Raw genomic sequence first — 16,141 nt, 5'->3', positions numbered from 1 at the left:
ATGCGCAATGTATGTCCTCCGTACAACAATAAGTATGCGCAATGTATGTCCTCCGTACAACAATAAGTATGCGCAATGTATGTCCTCCGTACAACAATAAGTATGCGCAATGTATGTCCTCCGTACAAAAAATAAGCTCAGAAAGCAGCGATCAGGTTGCACGAATTCTTGGTATCATCGAGCATGTTTGACGAGCTCCCGACGTACATTAAAACCCATGAACATGCAATATTGGCTTATATTTGTAATATCTCTGCGCTTGATATTATTATATATACCAATAAATGTCAAAGATATTAATCTAAATTTTTTATGTAACACTTTAAACTCCAATTTTGTGATACCTCTTGATGCTCCCACGTACGGCACACATAAAAATGAGCAAGTCTTTGTCCAAATAGCGATGCACTTATTACCCTTGTGTAGGTCGTCCTTACCTTTACTTTTTCCGGTGAAAAATGCGTATCCGGGCTACATGCAAGATGTGTGTCACTATTTGGACAATATGATTCATTCATTTTGCCGAGTGTAAGAACTACATGTCATGTACATATTGAATTCCAGAACTGCAAGTATTGCGAATACGCTGTCGAGAAGCCCGTTTATACTCAAGTGAAGCGTCAATCTTTAATTAAACACTCAGACTTTCACTTATCTTAATCTCGGCAAATATGAGCATCGGATCGGTAAACGTGTAACTTCATAAATCTGCGAGTGGATAAGTAAAAGATTGGTAAATACAAGTACAAGACTTGGTAAATATATAGTTCTCCGGACAATCTTTATGTCATGGTAAAGTCCTGACGTGAGTAACCATCCAGTATAAGTCACCGTCCAGTATAAGTCATATTATGTGTTCAGGAACACGCGAATATTCAAGCAAACATGTAGCTTGTCACTCCAAGGAACGACCGTATTTTAACTTTGATACTACAGAGTAATGTAATGTAACCGCAGTACAACCTAATGTAATGTAACTACTGTACAAACTAATGTAATGTAACTACTGTACAAACTAATGTAATGTAACTACTGTACAAACTAATGTAANTAACATTTAATAAACTTTCAGCAGGGATAATATTTGTTTATATTCGAGTCAGCAATACGTACAAAGCAAATCCTAACAAGCTCATTGCATCATCATTCAGAGTAAATGTATAAACATAGTAACCCTCATTTCCTGACATGCATGAGTCAGCATTTATAGAATAAGAATCACCCGTAACGTTGAACGAACGGCGTTTAAACTTGTACAATAATGTCAGCACTACATTTTGAGGTTAAGTAATAACAGTATGGGAAGCATTTGATACACCATTATTTTATCATTTGATACAGCATTACACTATATCTTGATACAGAACTACAGTATCATTTGATATAACATTAAAATATCAGCACGATATTCTGAGATGAAGCAACACCATTACAGTATCACTGATACAGAATTACAGTATAATTTGATACACCATTACAGTATCATTTAATATGGCACTCAGTGGCACCGCCTTGTGGCGTACAGTGGCACTCACGCTAGGAGCAGGAGACGGAGGCTGGAGCGCGGGGCGGGCTTGACGTTCTTAACTAGAATGCCGGGAGTGTACTGAGTCATGGTGGCTGTTGATGTGGCTGCTGAGAGGCAGGCTGATGCAAGTGGTGGAGGCTGATGTAAGTGGTGTAAGTGGTGCAGGCTGATGCCGGGAGTGTACTGAGTCATGGTGGCTGCTGATGTGGCTGCTGAGAGGCAGGCTGATGCAAGTGGTGGAGGCTGGTGTAAGTGATGCAAGTGGTGCAGGCTGGTGTAAGTGGTGTAAGTGGTGCAGGCTGATGCAAATAGTGTAAGAGGTGCAAGCTGGTACAAGTGATGCGAGTTGTGCAGGCTGATGCGAGTGGTGCAGGCTGATGCAACTGGTGCAGGCTGATGCAACTGGTGCAGGCTGATGCAAGTGGTGCAGGCTGATGCAAGTGGTGTAAGTGGTACAGGCTGATGCAAGTGGTGTAAGTGGTACAGGCTGATGCAAGTGGTGTAAGTGGTGCAGGCTGATACAAGTGGTGTAAGTGGTGCAAGCTGGTGCAAGTGGTGTAAGTGGTGCAGGCTAATGCAAGTGGTGTAAGTGGTGCAGGCTAATGCAAGTGGTGTAAGTGGTGCAGGCTGATGCAAGTGGTGTAAGTGGTGCAGGCTGATACAAGTGGTGTAAGTGGTGCAAGCTGGTGCAAGTGGTGTAAGTGGTGCAGGCTAATGCAAGTGGTGTAAGTGGTGCAGGCTAATGCAAGTGGTGTAAGTGGTGCAGGCTGATGCAAGTGGTTTGAGTGGTGCAGGCTGAGGCAAGTGGTTTGAGTGGTGCAGGCTGATGCAAGTGGTTTGAGTGGTGCAGGCTGATGCAAGTGGTGTAAGAGGTGCAGGCTGATGCAAGTGGTGTAGGTGGTGCAGGCTAATACAAGTGGTGTAAGTGGTGCAGGCTGATGCAAGTGGTTTGAGTGGTCCAGGCTGATGCAAGTGATGCGAGTGGTGCAGGCTGGCGCAAGTGATGCTTCTTGCAGCTATGTTTACAGGACGCTGCTTCTGGGGAATTAGGAGGCGTTCATGCGGCGTATTACCAGCGGTAATGTAGCGTATTACCAGCGGTAATGTAGCGTATTACTGGCGTTAATGTAGCGTATTACTGGCTTTGCTGTGGCATATTACTGATGTTAATGTAGCGTATTACTGGTTTTGCTGTGGCGTATTACTGGTTTTGCTGTGGCGTATTACTGATGTTAATGTAGCGTATTACTGGCTTTGCTGTGGCATATTACTGGCGTTAATGTGGCGTATTACTGGCGTTAATGTAGCGTTTTACTGGCGTTGCTAATGTGGCGTATTACTTGCGTTAATGTGGCGTATTACTTGCGTTAATGTGGCGTATTACTGGCGTTGCATGTTCCTGTTAGATTTATCGTTGGATCTCAAGACTATAACATTCTCGTCGCAGCGAAGAAATTGAACCTTTGCGTTTGTTTCTTGAAATAGGCCACCAATTTAATATATTTATTCAAAATAAAGTGAAGTTCGTCGACGGTCACTCGTATCAGTATAGTGGAAAGGAATCGTTTCTTTTTTTTTGTATTGGATTCAAATGGATGGACAGTGGATGCAAGTACGTTAATGCCCTTTCATGTGTGTTTTTTTTTGGAATTTAGGCACTTTTCGTATTATTCGAATAAGGAATGAAATTGAAAATCATTAGCCAATAGCGCGTTACGGCGATAGTTCTTACATGTTCGTGCTTCGATCAGTAGTGAGATAATATGCTTTTGCCATCAAATGTACTGTACTTATTCCAGACTTTTCAGAATAGATGTTATGATAATCTTCATAATTGTATAGATTATAGATGGTGTGCCTACTATAATATGCACCTCGCACCATAGGTCATAATTTTTGCCGCCTAAAATTACGTTATTGATAATAACGCGCGGTGTTCCTCTAGCTATAACACGGTAACACATTCGTGAGGTCATTCGTTGAACATTTACACCCGTATGCAGATCAGCTCCGGTCTCTGTCTTTAGTCTTCAGCCTACCGCATGAATTAAAAATTGCGTGTCAAAATTAGCTTATCGAAATTAGTTTAAATTCTCAAATTAGATGGTTTCATACTAAGCATTTATACTATGTTCTAACTTTTATCAATTATCAAGCGTAACCTGTATAACAACCGCAAATTACACCAGGCTATGTTAAATTAAAATTTTTAGATGAAACTGGAAACAAATTCGCATTGCGCTATTGTATGTGTTCATCAAATTATTCACGTTTTGTTTTATTTGTTTATTATTGTGCATTACTGCATTGTGTATTATTATATTGCTTATTTATTGACTAGTCCCCAACAATGTTTCAAGATATTAAATTTTGCTGCACACCTCACGTTTCATTTTTCATTCACTCTCATTATATCTAATTTCAACCTGTTTTGCAAAGACTTGATTTCAGTTGGAATTCGCCCCCAGTTTGTAATCTTGATTTTCCCTGAGTTATAATCTTAACAAATTACTAAATTTAAATAGCTAATTTTCCTCCGCAAAATATTTCTCAAATTAGCTTTTCGGGAATTAAACAAATTTTGCATTCAAACTAAATACAAACTAAAGCCTTGAACTTAAATTCTTTCACTATTTTCTGAATCTCAACTTATTAACGGAACGATTTTTATTATTTAGCTTTTTAATGGAGTAGAAAAGAACGAAGCAACATCTGCACTCTTGAAGTTTGACATTTGCAAATATTAAATAAAATTTTAAGTCCGAACTTGCCTTCAGATTACAAACAAGTTATCACTAGAAGTTCAGGTTGCATCGCACACGGCGATGACTGATTCTTCGACGGAATCAACCATATATGCCCCAGAATTATATCGAAATTCACAGACTGTTTGGAAGGGAATTATGAAGCCGATAATCGTACTTAAATATTTAACGTAGTTAATGATCAAACTAACGTGTAATGAAGAAATAATTAAATTTAACATTTATGATCATACTAACGATTGATCGATCAATTCTTGAACTGATTATGCATCTAAGGTCCATTATTCCGACGTAGACCAGGAAAGCCTGAGCGGGTATATAACGAGGTAGGCCAGCATGTGGCCGGCGAGTGGCACTCGCGCCATGGCGCTGTCAGGACGTACGCTGCTCCGGCCGCGACACCAGGGAGCCCTACGTGTACTTCCCTAGAGAGGCAGAGACCAACCGCTCCCACTTTACGGGGGCTTATATCGCACAATAGACATATTTACCAGTCAATATAATGCAAGTAGTCGGGAGGTACTGAAGAAATACCTAGGATAGTATTAAAATCTTTTAGAATTAATTTTGAGTCTAATTACTTCATACTTGCAGAGAATAAGGACCAAGGCAATGAAATGGAGAAATGTTCATTCAATTCTCAAACTCTAGAAATTAATTTCATTGAATAACTTGAAATGAAAAAGAATATATCGCATACGTCCAACATGAAAAGTGATCGGTGATACAGACGTATAACATCTAGAAAGATGTTACCAAGAGACCGAACATTTTATAATAAAAAAAGTAATTGGTATATTGGATTCATAATATCCGCACGCAAATACAGTTTATACATACTCCATGTTACTATCGGTCTGTCTAGCAAGAAATTTTTGTTGAACTGTTACTTTGGAGAGGTTGTTGATTTAAAATTATATTACCCAACATGAGACTGGTTCCTGTTGATCTCTATCAGTTAGTCTTGTAAGTAATTTTATTAAACTCTGTTTCTTAGGAGAGGGTGTTACTTTAAACTTATAGGCAGGATTCAAATTGGTCCCGGCCAGCAGAGATAGTAAGTATTTTTTATTAAACTCTGTTACTTAGGAGAGAGTGTTACTTTAAACCCATGGGCATGTTCCAAATTGGTCACGGTCAGTAGAGATAGTAAATAACTTTTGTTAAACTCTGTTACTTAGGAGAGAGTGTTACTTTACAGTCATATATTCCTCCCCGCGTGGCAGGTTCAGGTTGGTTCGTTGTGTTGACGGCATCTGGGGCACCCACTTCAGAAATGGGACTTTCAATGATAGGCATGGTCGTCAGAGGGGCGAGTTAGGGCGACCATTTACAAATTGATTATTACTTAGTTATTTGGTATTACAATTTCCAAGCCAGACCAATTCTAGTCTTCATTCCAAATTTCTATTTTTCACTCAGTATTTTTGCATGATAGTTTTTTATAAAATTAAAATGTAAATATTTATTCAAATTACAAATTGTTATTATTACATATTATTACTATTAAGTACATCGCTTATTTCTTTTCATAGCCTGCCTACCATCGTGAAATGATGTAGTTTTGTTACTTGGCAAAACAAGGCATTTTTTACGCAAGATTATTTATTCGTAATAACCTATTTCAAAGACTATTACCTATATTCTCAAAACTTGTGCTCTCCTTTAGAGGGATGACACATAACGTTACCATTCATTTTTATTTTATTTTTGTTCCAACAGTCGCTGTATTTCTTTGAACTATCTTGTATTAACAGCCCGATGATGAGTTACCAAGCGGAGGGAATGAAACTCTCATCGCACGTATTAACCGATGAAATACTCATTGTCCTAAATTATTTACTAGGTAAGAGTCAAACTTCATCCTTATCTTCGACTTATACACAATAAACTTTTAAACAATATCTTTTTCGACAAATAAACATCAACCTTTCAGCAGGAGGTTGACATGGCTCCCGGTCCCTTCATTCAAAGCCACGAGAGGAATGTCTACATCGACTTCTCACACGCGCTTGTCACGGACGGTACAGGAATAATCCTGCCTCGCCCTGGCGTAAAAAAGGATCTCAGCAACTTTTTGAAGCCTTTCTCTGTCGTGGTGAGTTGACTTCATTTAGAATTACCAGTTCAAAGTTCATATGGTATTACCAGTTCAAACTTCATATGGTATTACCAGTTCAAACTTTATATGGTATTACCAGTTTAAAGTTCGTACGGTATTACCAGTTCAAACTCTATATGGTATTACCAGTTCGAAGAAAAATGTGATACTGCACGTCTTGCCTTTGCGAGATAAGTTGACTTTCTATGTATGATATATCCTAATCAAGTTTTATACACGAAAAACGCTCAACTAGGCCATCTAATGCTTATAAATTTAAAAAAAAACTGAATCTTCTACTCCTTAAAAACTTTTTGAAACCTAACCTAGACACCTACTGCTTAATGCTGTTGAAAATATCACTCGCTTTTCTCCTGCTGAAAAATATTAGAAAAACTCGATCATCTGCGGCGTAACAGAAACAGGTGATCGCTAATGTCCTATTGCATCGTTATCACTAATAATGATACTCATCAGGTGTGGACTGCACTGCTGATCTCCGTGTTGGTGAGCTCCTAATCACAATTTTCCGGCTTGTAACTGAGGAAAAAATGGAAGAAAATCCAACAGAAATGAAGAAAAATCCGGAAAATTGCCCGAGTCAACTCGATCGCGTCCGAAAAACTGTGATGATACTGAAGCTGCTAGGAAGTGAATGGGTTTTTCCCGCCACGTACCATCGTGGTAAGATGCCCGAAGCTCGCTATTTTCTGGTATAGGTTAGTCAGCTAATCACAAGAATCCTAACTATATATATACATATATATATTATATGTATATATGTATAAATGCTGCCTTAAGATTGCTCTAATAACTTTTATTAGAGCAATCGTCGGCAGAGACTTCTATATTCTAATTAAACAGCTTATATTGACATCGATTCAAAGTTAATAAGTGATGATAAAATTGATAATAATTAAATGTGTTCAACTTTCGATATATTTACCTCTATTAGAGTAACTGCACTATCGTCAGTAATAAGATTAGAGCTTCATTTAACTCTTCGTTTACATTTAGATTTAATACTTGGACTGAACAATAAGCAGTAAGTGGAAGAATCAGCCACTATAAGCAGTCACACGTCGCACATCTTCCATAAAGCATTCAATCACACTTATGTGAAATTTAGAAAGTATTTTGACTCAAGTCTAATGCTCTCCTTACACCAATCATGTTACAATAATTCAATTGCTGATTTTTCCGGGAGCGCAGCCGTGCACCACCAATTTTGTGCACCAATAACTACGGGCAATAAGCCCTGAATCGAACGCCTTGGATCTCTCCTGACCTACACCAACCAGCCGTGCACCACTCGGCTTTGTCCTCTTCCGGCCTTGACCACCACCTGCCGTGCACCACCAGGCCGCGGATCGAATATGACTTCCAGGCATCGTTAAATTACGTAATTTTACGTTCACCGCATCTGAGGTTAGGTTTCAGATAGCATAGTTCTGTTCCAAAATTTATCGTCCTTCGACAAGTGGCCGTTCAACCGAGGGCTGGTTCGACCCACGGCCTAGATACGGACGGCTTGAAGTGTTGAAGGCTACGTTCCGGTAGGCAACAATCATGATGGTCCATTATATCCAGGGCAGTTGTGGTCTTCGGCAGGCGACCCATTTTTCCAACTGCTTGAGGTAGAAACCGTCTCATCGAACGAATCGCGACTGGACACGATAAACTTCATCCTACATAATTGCGGGTAGTGGTAGCTCATGTGGAATTAACGCAGTAAGCGTATCATTTCATTTTGGTGATAAGGTCTCTTGGCAGTTCGTGTTATCTCATGTCTTTGCAGTATGGCCAGTGGTGCGCGCGTCTTCAGCAGCAGCGGAGTACGTCTTTATAACGTGGGCATATGCATATAGAGCACGTGTTTATTTAGCCATTTGAATTGCTTCACAAGTGTTAAATATTGATGTGAGACGAGGGTATCTTTAAAATACAGAACAAGGAATTTAAGCTCCGCATCATCTCTCATGATGAGGATCTGAAAACAGTGCGGAACGGAGCACCTTTGCACATCATGCATACATGGAAATACAATAATACAGAAGAACATGTTGAAACTCTTGCGTGAGATAACATTTAGGTCAAATTTCATTATCCATCGCCATGAAATAAAATTCTGATTATAGTGGTTTATGGTTACCAGTTATTTAGAACGATCGTCTCACTCTTCTTATAAAGATAACGTAGAGATAAGTAAGTGTACAGTGCAGGCTTGCTTGCTTGCTTGCCAAACGCATGTGCAAAGAAAAAATTTATCACGAGAAGAAAGTAATATGAACGGGTTTGTGTTTGAACTGAAGCAAGGAAACGTTCAACTACTGGTTAGGAGTCTTGAATTCAATAGAGATTAAGAAAATACTTCATGTGTAGAATATGCACATGCCTTCTATAAACGAAAATTTACCTGAAGTGAAGAATTTTGAAGAGAAGCGCTCATTATAACGTATTAGCAATTCCTGACTCTTCTGTACATTGACGGTAAATCTAATAATGTACAAGAGCCAGTCTGACTGAAAAAATATTTGTGAAACTTGAATTGTGTTTGAGTCAAAGCTCCGAACTGAACTTTTCATCTCGAGTGAATATTCTGATGACGAACATGACGGGAAATTCGTCGAAATTCATGCTGTTGATTGTGGTCATCACGAGCCTTGGTGAGCAGAGGGGTTCGTGAGTAAATATAGCTAAACTATTGCGATTAAGGCAGTATTTGCTGACTATTTATTGACTAGAGTTAGCTCTGCATTCCTCCCTCTAAGTATGTTATATATGTAGGAATTTATTTTGTTAATATTAGTTTTATTGTATTTTAATGGTTGGTACTTAAAAATTAGGTAACTGATTTTGTCTGACTCACTTGCAGAATATATTCATCACCTCTCTGGACCATTATAAAATGGTTACACATTTGTGAGAAGAAGAATAAGGAAAAGTATGTGTTTCGATCTTCTTGTTGTAAATTGTAAATAAATACCTGCGCAGTAGATCTCAAATCTTACTTGCCTTCAAAGAACTTCTCGGTATTTATTTTCCAAACATGATTCAATTTACTAGACATAGAATAGCGAGGCTGGATTTTCCTCTTTTCCCGAACCTTGTCATAAAAACCTACGTTGCATTCAATGTCTTCGATGTGGTTTGATTTCTTTGAACAAACATTCGGAGTATAAAAAAAATTTAGAATCGGATTGTTGGTAACGAATGCAAACATATATATCTCCTCGAATATATAAATCCTCTAGTAAAAGGTGAAATTAAATTCAAATTTGAGCTCATGCTCATCAGTTATCATGATTCTTCAACTGTGTTAAAAATTTTAATTTTGCACCAGTATTGTCAGGTTTTCGGTTCAGTGACAACCTGATGTTCTTTTTGAATGTTTAATTAGCTTGTGTCGTTAATTAATATAGTTCTTTCATGAGGGTCTGGGATTCAATTAGTGGTCCAATAACCAATATCGCAGGAATAAATGATGAGACGGGTACTTCCAAAGTAGTAATTAGTAAATACTACATAGGATTACAGGGTGAGGCACGTTGAGTAGATATTAGTAGGTACAAGTTGATTAGAAGGTTGAGTTAACGACACTTTCACCAGTGGAGTTAGTGCCGGAGTCGATAAGATAGATTTAGTGGACGAGTTTACTCATGAGCTACGAGTAGACTACAGCTTAGACCTTAGAGGCTTGGCCTATGTCTAACTTGTGGTTAGCTTGAAGAGCTCACATAGACGCTTACTACAACTACGTCACGGAAGGTGACGTGAGGGATACTTCTGACAACATGGGTGGTGACGTATGCAACAAGTCGCCTGACAGTATGTTAACAGTTTGACCCAGAGATCGGGTCTCTGAATTATGCAGAACTTTTTACAGGAGTGAAGGCCGGGCCGCAAAAAACTGTGCTCACCACGCCTCTGGAGGAGATGACATTCTGCTTCAGAGTCGGTAGCCCGGAAGACTATGCATCGGAGGGCCTCACTATAGAAGAGCAAATTCAATGGAGCTACAACGCTTCGGTTTGTTTAATATTTATAATACCCTCATTATTATCAATATTATATGATATATATAATTATATATAATATATTATTATTAATGCCCTTTTGAAGTTGTGTGTGATGATTAACATGCTATCTCGGGGTTCCTCGGGGAGTTCTGTGATATGTAGCTTACTACATCAGCATAGCTCAGAAGAGATCGTGACGAGTATAGCATGCTGAGAGGGTGTTGCTTTGGGCAGTTGAGAGTGTCGTATGCTAACTAGGCTGTCTTCGTAAATTTGTATGAGAGTGACAAACTCGTGTTACTCTCGAAGTTGCGTGTGGTAATTAGCATTTTAATTTAAGGTTCCTCGAGAGATTGTGTGTTGTTAAAAAAACATGCTAACTCGACGTCTCTCGGAAAGTTCTGTATTAATAGCAAGATCATTTAGTGTTGAAGTGACATGCTTAATGGCCTTACCCGGAAGCTATTGTGACATGACTTGTTGACTCGGCGTACCCCGTAAGCCAATGTATGGAGGCATGCTAACGCGGTCAAATTCAAGAGGATAATAATGTTAAGTAGCATGTTGAATGGGCCTTGTTTGGTAGGATCATAGCATAAAAACAACAACAAAACATAAAAATAATCTCTTAAGCAACATTGTACGTTGCTTGTGAAATGTTGTCTGATAACAACATATTTAACCGGTGATGCTTGGAAGGCCGTGTATGTTATTAGTAGCATGATAAACTTAGCGATACTAGGAAGGTTGTGTTTGAAGATCCTGTATGTTAACTCAGCGTTGCTTACGCATAAGATTATGTGACATGTAACATGTTGTTTAATCAGCGCTGTTCGGAATGTTGCATGTCATAAGTAGCTAATGTAACCCAACGTTTCTTGATGGGCTGTTTATGATGGATAGTTAAATGGGAGCTTACTCAGGGCTTCATATTGTGAACTCAGCGAAAGATTTTGAATCACTGATCTAAATACAAAATGATGGCAAATGCAGCTTCTGGTATCGAATCTCGCATTTATTTTATTCTTTCCTAAATACTGAATGGGCTTAAAACTATTGCGAATTATCCAAATGTAATGTTTGCATTTTATGATGGGCCGTTGAAAGAGGTTGGATCGCGTAAGGCAATAGGTATAATATCTTCTGTTCAGAAGTAAAATTTTTAGGATATGTATAAAATGACTGATTAAAAATTGCTTAATTCAAAAGTTTTTGCAAGCTATGCAGCTGCAGTGTCATCAGCACAATTAGTGGGGACTGGGGCGCATATCACAGTTTAGGACCACGGCTATTGGCTGTGCGGTGGGTAAAATTTACCTCTCCAAGAATTTAAAAGCAAAGGAAATGGCAAATAAATCCAAAATATCTTCATGATATGAGTACTTATATTTACTGCACATTAGCCCTGGATCGAACGCCTACTCTACACATGTAATACGAAGTTATTTTTATCACATAGGAATTAGTCTAAGGACTTCGATAATTTTTTTGGTTAGCTTTATACTATTTATCGGTTCTGAATTTATATAAGAATTTTCGCTTAATATTCACATAAAACGGCATAAAAACACATTACACTTTATAAGGTTTATCTTATGTAATTATGCCTTCGATTCACATTCAAGTCACTCTTGATTGAATAAAAAAAAAACAAATAGAATAATTTAGAAACACCCTGATCGAAAGTCTTCGTGGTTTTATCAACTTAGATCAACGGTGGTTTAGTATAAAATCAGCATATGTAACAAGCTCCATAAATTAAATAGCAGCATTTTAACCAGATTTTCGTTCAATTACTAGGCTGTTTATTTTTACAACTTTGCACATTGTTGCGTTCAACATCCACAACAGATTTTTACTACTCACATATTTAATACAGATTGTGCTGAATGAATCTGGACTGAATGTGGGCCCCACCAAATTTTTCACAGACGTGCCAAGTTCACTGTGTTCAATTTTCAGTTGTCGCTGTTCATGGTCGTTAATGTCACTAAAGGGGAAATATTCGACGCCGCCACGAGCACCGTGAAGGTGGACCACGACCTCCTCAAGCAGGGCACGCACGAGCTCTCCTACCGCGCCGCCGTCAGAGGCGCCGGTCGGCAGGTACGCAGAGCGACGAGAGACACGTACTTGACTGGGCCTATACTTTCAAAAAAAGTTAAGAGATCGTAAGTTCATCGGCCAATCATTGACGGCCTTTCAAGCAAAATCCACCAATCATGGACAAGAAAATAGAGCGTAAGTACTTACGATCAATTAGCAAGTTTTGAAAGTATGGCCTCCTGGTGCGTTAAAGCTAGACCAGGTGACACAAAGATGGGCTGGCTTAGGTAAGGTAAAGATGGGCTGGCTTAGGCGAGGTAAAGATGGGCTGGCTTAGGTAAGGTAAAGATGGGCTGGCTTAGGTGAGGTAAAGATGGGCTGGCTTAAATGAGGTAAAGATGGGCTGGCTTAGGTGAGGTAAAGATGGGCTGGCTTAGGAGAGGTACAGAAGAGGTGAGGTAAAGATGAGCTGGCTTAGGTGAGGTAAAGATGGACGCTTAGGTGAGGTAAAGATGATCTGGCTTAGGTGAGGTAAAGATGAGTGGGCTTAGGTGAAGGCGTGACCGGAAATATAAGCTAAGTTTTATCAAGTTATGAATGGGTTCGAAAGATTAAATATGGTTAGGCAACGTATCGCTAGGTTTTGGGACATTTGAAAGTCAGATTGGAACACATAGAATAATATTGTCTGACAACTAATTGATAAATAACTATATTCTTTCTATGCATGAAAACATTGGAAGTGTTGCCATGTAGGAACCGGTTCGAATTAGGCAGGGATGATGTGTTTAATTTCAACATGTTAAATGTTATTGCCGCTCCAGGCCCAAGCTAAAGGACTGTATGAAGAAAACTCTGATGGTCGCATATATTGTTCCGAATTAGCGGAATAACATACTCAACAAGTCTTCACAATTTAATGCAACTATCGTTGTTGAATTGTGAAGTAAGCCCACATTGATTCATCACATAACGACACTGTCCAGTATAGCAATAATTGACCTGCTTCGGAGTCTGAGTTGTCTTTGATACGAGCAGCGCTACCTGCTGGTGCTGCTGGACCAGGCGCTCGTGGCGCCTGAGAACGAGTCTGTGAGGTACCACGAAAACGACTCGTCCTTCGTCAGCGTCACCGTCACTAGCAGGGGGCCCATCACCTTCAAGTGGAATAGTTCCTGCTCAGGTAGCGACTGCCACTGAACCACTATAGGAGGTATCGAGGTTGTGAGGAATCAGCAAACAAAAGGACCCAATGCAATGGAGCCCTAAAAATAATCGTTAGGCAATAATTTAATGACTTTAGTAATGTATAGGATTTTTCCCCTTCAATCTTGCTATTTTATGAGGATGTATCTGAAACCAGTGTCAGCCAATTGATATATAATATTAGCGCTCTTGAATACTTAGGAAGATTTGCCAAATTAACGCTCCTTAAAATATCCTAAGGTTTTTTTAATGCAGATAATGAAATTTTTTATCTGAAATGGCTTACTGTTTTTTTTTCAGGCGTGGAATTCCCAGCTGACGACCCAAAAGAGTTCCCACCAGTAACAACACACTATGAGGATGAAACAGACAACTTCTTTTCAGTGCAGCAGTCGGTGGATGAACCACAAGACGAGAAGTGGCGACCTAGCGTCTTGCTCTGGATTGTCATTGGTGCTGCATCGGCTGTGCTGCTGCTGGCCCTCATCGCTGGTGTTTTGTTGTGTATTCAGAATTCGTCGAACTCTAGAAAAGCTCAGCTGCTGCGAGCAGCTGCAGCTGAAAGGCAGAAGCAGAACATCACAAAAGAAGCCCACCGACTTTCATACATCGAGCAGATTCGCTGGACGGAAATGGATGAAATCGCAAGAAGTGAGGCATGCGTTCAGCTCATGCCCAAAACATAAGAAGAAAACCCGACCAGTTGAGAAACTTTTGAATCATATTGTAGACGTATATAATGTATAATATCGGATCAAAAGTACTTTTGGTTTGGTAAGGTAATGCCATTCCACCTCATCAAACAAATACTGAACCTGGATATAGGTCGCAAAATTATGGATAGGACAATAGGTCACATTTATTTCGTGTTGCATATCATGTAATGATTCATTCGTAAATTTCGATTGACGAATAGTTTTCGTTTTACCACCGTCACGCTTGTTTCTATTGATCCTAATATCTTGCGAATAGTTTTATAGGGAATATTTATCGCAGAATCAACTTGTAAATTAATGCATCAAGATGCAGTTCCTGAATTTGATGTCCAATCTTCGGTCCGGGAAGTCAATTGCAAACAGGGATGTTCAAAAATACCCTTCTGCACAACTGTATATCAGCGGCATTATGCGTGAATGGAGTAAATAAAATGCTCCGTTTACTCCTTTCCAGTCGCATACAGACTGTGTTGATTAAAGGACAGCTTCTCGAAAATATATTTACGGTTGAATATGCAACGTTGGGCACAAGCCCATGTTTTGTGGTTTAAATAAAGCGTTTGTAAAAGGCGTTTGTGGTGGGTTAATGGGCAAAAACGAATATGTTCCTTCGACAATTTGAAAAAAAATCGGACACCGAATTATTAATATCAACCAACTGGCTAACAAGAGTGGAGATTGGCATGAGATTTCAGCCCATTTATGGTATTGAATTGTGACAAATTTAATTGATTTTTTTTGTATTTTAAAGTAAATTTCTATAAAAATTAGTTACAATTCGTCATCAAACTTAATCGATGTTGCGATAAATAGGGAATAAAACCAATAAATATTGTATACTTTTGTTTCAGTTGAGTCAAAGAAGATAAACCGTACATAACAATTCATAACACATCGTATTCGACATTCAAGAATCTGAAAATATTTCTCTAGTTCTAGAAAATATTTTATTTCTATAGACATTCATGTACAATAATGCAATAATAAATTTTAAATGAAGGAAAACATGCCATCTCTATACGCCTTGATAAGCTCGGCCTACCGCATCAGTCCTTTCAATATTAACATGATCCTAGTAGTTATAGAAAATACTCGCCAGCTTGATGACGAAGTAGAAAAATAGGAAATTGAATAAGAACAGCATAAATTAGATGCAGTTAAAGCAGTAGTAGAAGTAGTTACGGAGAAATGCGGAGAATTTAAGTAGTGGTCGTCTATAAGTAATTAATGGTTCAGTTACTAAAAAAATTACTTAAATTATAAATACTATATTCCATTTATATTAATAAAATAAAGGAAAACAACACCGAGAGAAAAAATATTTGTAATAGCAGCAGTATAAGAAGCACGCGTGTAGTATTATTGATGACTGGATAAAACAGTAATCCTAACATACATGGTTAGTACATTAATTGTCAGAAGTAAAGTTTGAACGGATAGAATTACAACTAATTGTAGGAGCAGGAGTAGTAGTAGGACTGTAGGAGCAATTATAATAAATAAATAATATAGAAGTTACTCCATTCGTTTTCACGTAACAAATATGTGAATTATGAGAATCTATGAGTCGACAAACCCATCAGGGTCTCCATCGACATGGATTGTGAAGAATTTAACGCCATCCGCCATTCAGGCTGTAAACTTTACAAGCAATGAGAAGCAACTATGAAACCCAAATAAAAGATTATTGGCTGCCACGGAGATTCATCTAAAGAAATGAAAGCAATTTTCTATATGTTCACACAAACTAATTCCACTGA

The 16,141-nt window shown here is 38.7% G+C and overlaps 1 protein-coding gene across 1 annotated transcript; it reads left to right on the top strand.

The window, feature by feature from the left end:
• Positions 1-8,214: 8,214 nt before the first annotated feature.
• LOC108674650 lies at positions 8,215-15,654 on the top strand. Its single transcript, XM_018162611.2, has 5 exons — positions 8,215-9,060; positions 10,281-10,423; positions 12,376-12,519; positions 13,498-13,642; positions 13,966-15,654. The coding sequence occupies exons 1-5, from the start codon at positions 8,997-8,999 to the stop codon at positions 14,349-14,351; spliced, it is 882 nt and encodes a 293-aa protein (XP_018018100.1). The 5' UTR covers positions 8,215-8,996; the 3' UTR covers positions 14,352-15,654.
• The last annotated feature ends 487 nt before the right edge of the window (positions 15,655-16,141 follow it).

The sequence above is a fragment of the Hyalella azteca genome, unplaced genomic scaffold (assembly GCF_000764305.2).
Source record: "Hyalella azteca isolate HAZT.00-mixed unplaced genomic scaffold, Hazt_2.0.2 contig14801, whole genome shotgun sequence".
In the NCBI taxonomy this organism is placed as follows: Eukaryota; Metazoa; Arthropoda; class Malacostraca; order Amphipoda; family Hyalellidae; genus Hyalella; species Hyalella azteca.
Note: the sequence above shows the minus strand (reverse complement) of the source record. Positions and strands in the feature narration are given on the sequence as shown.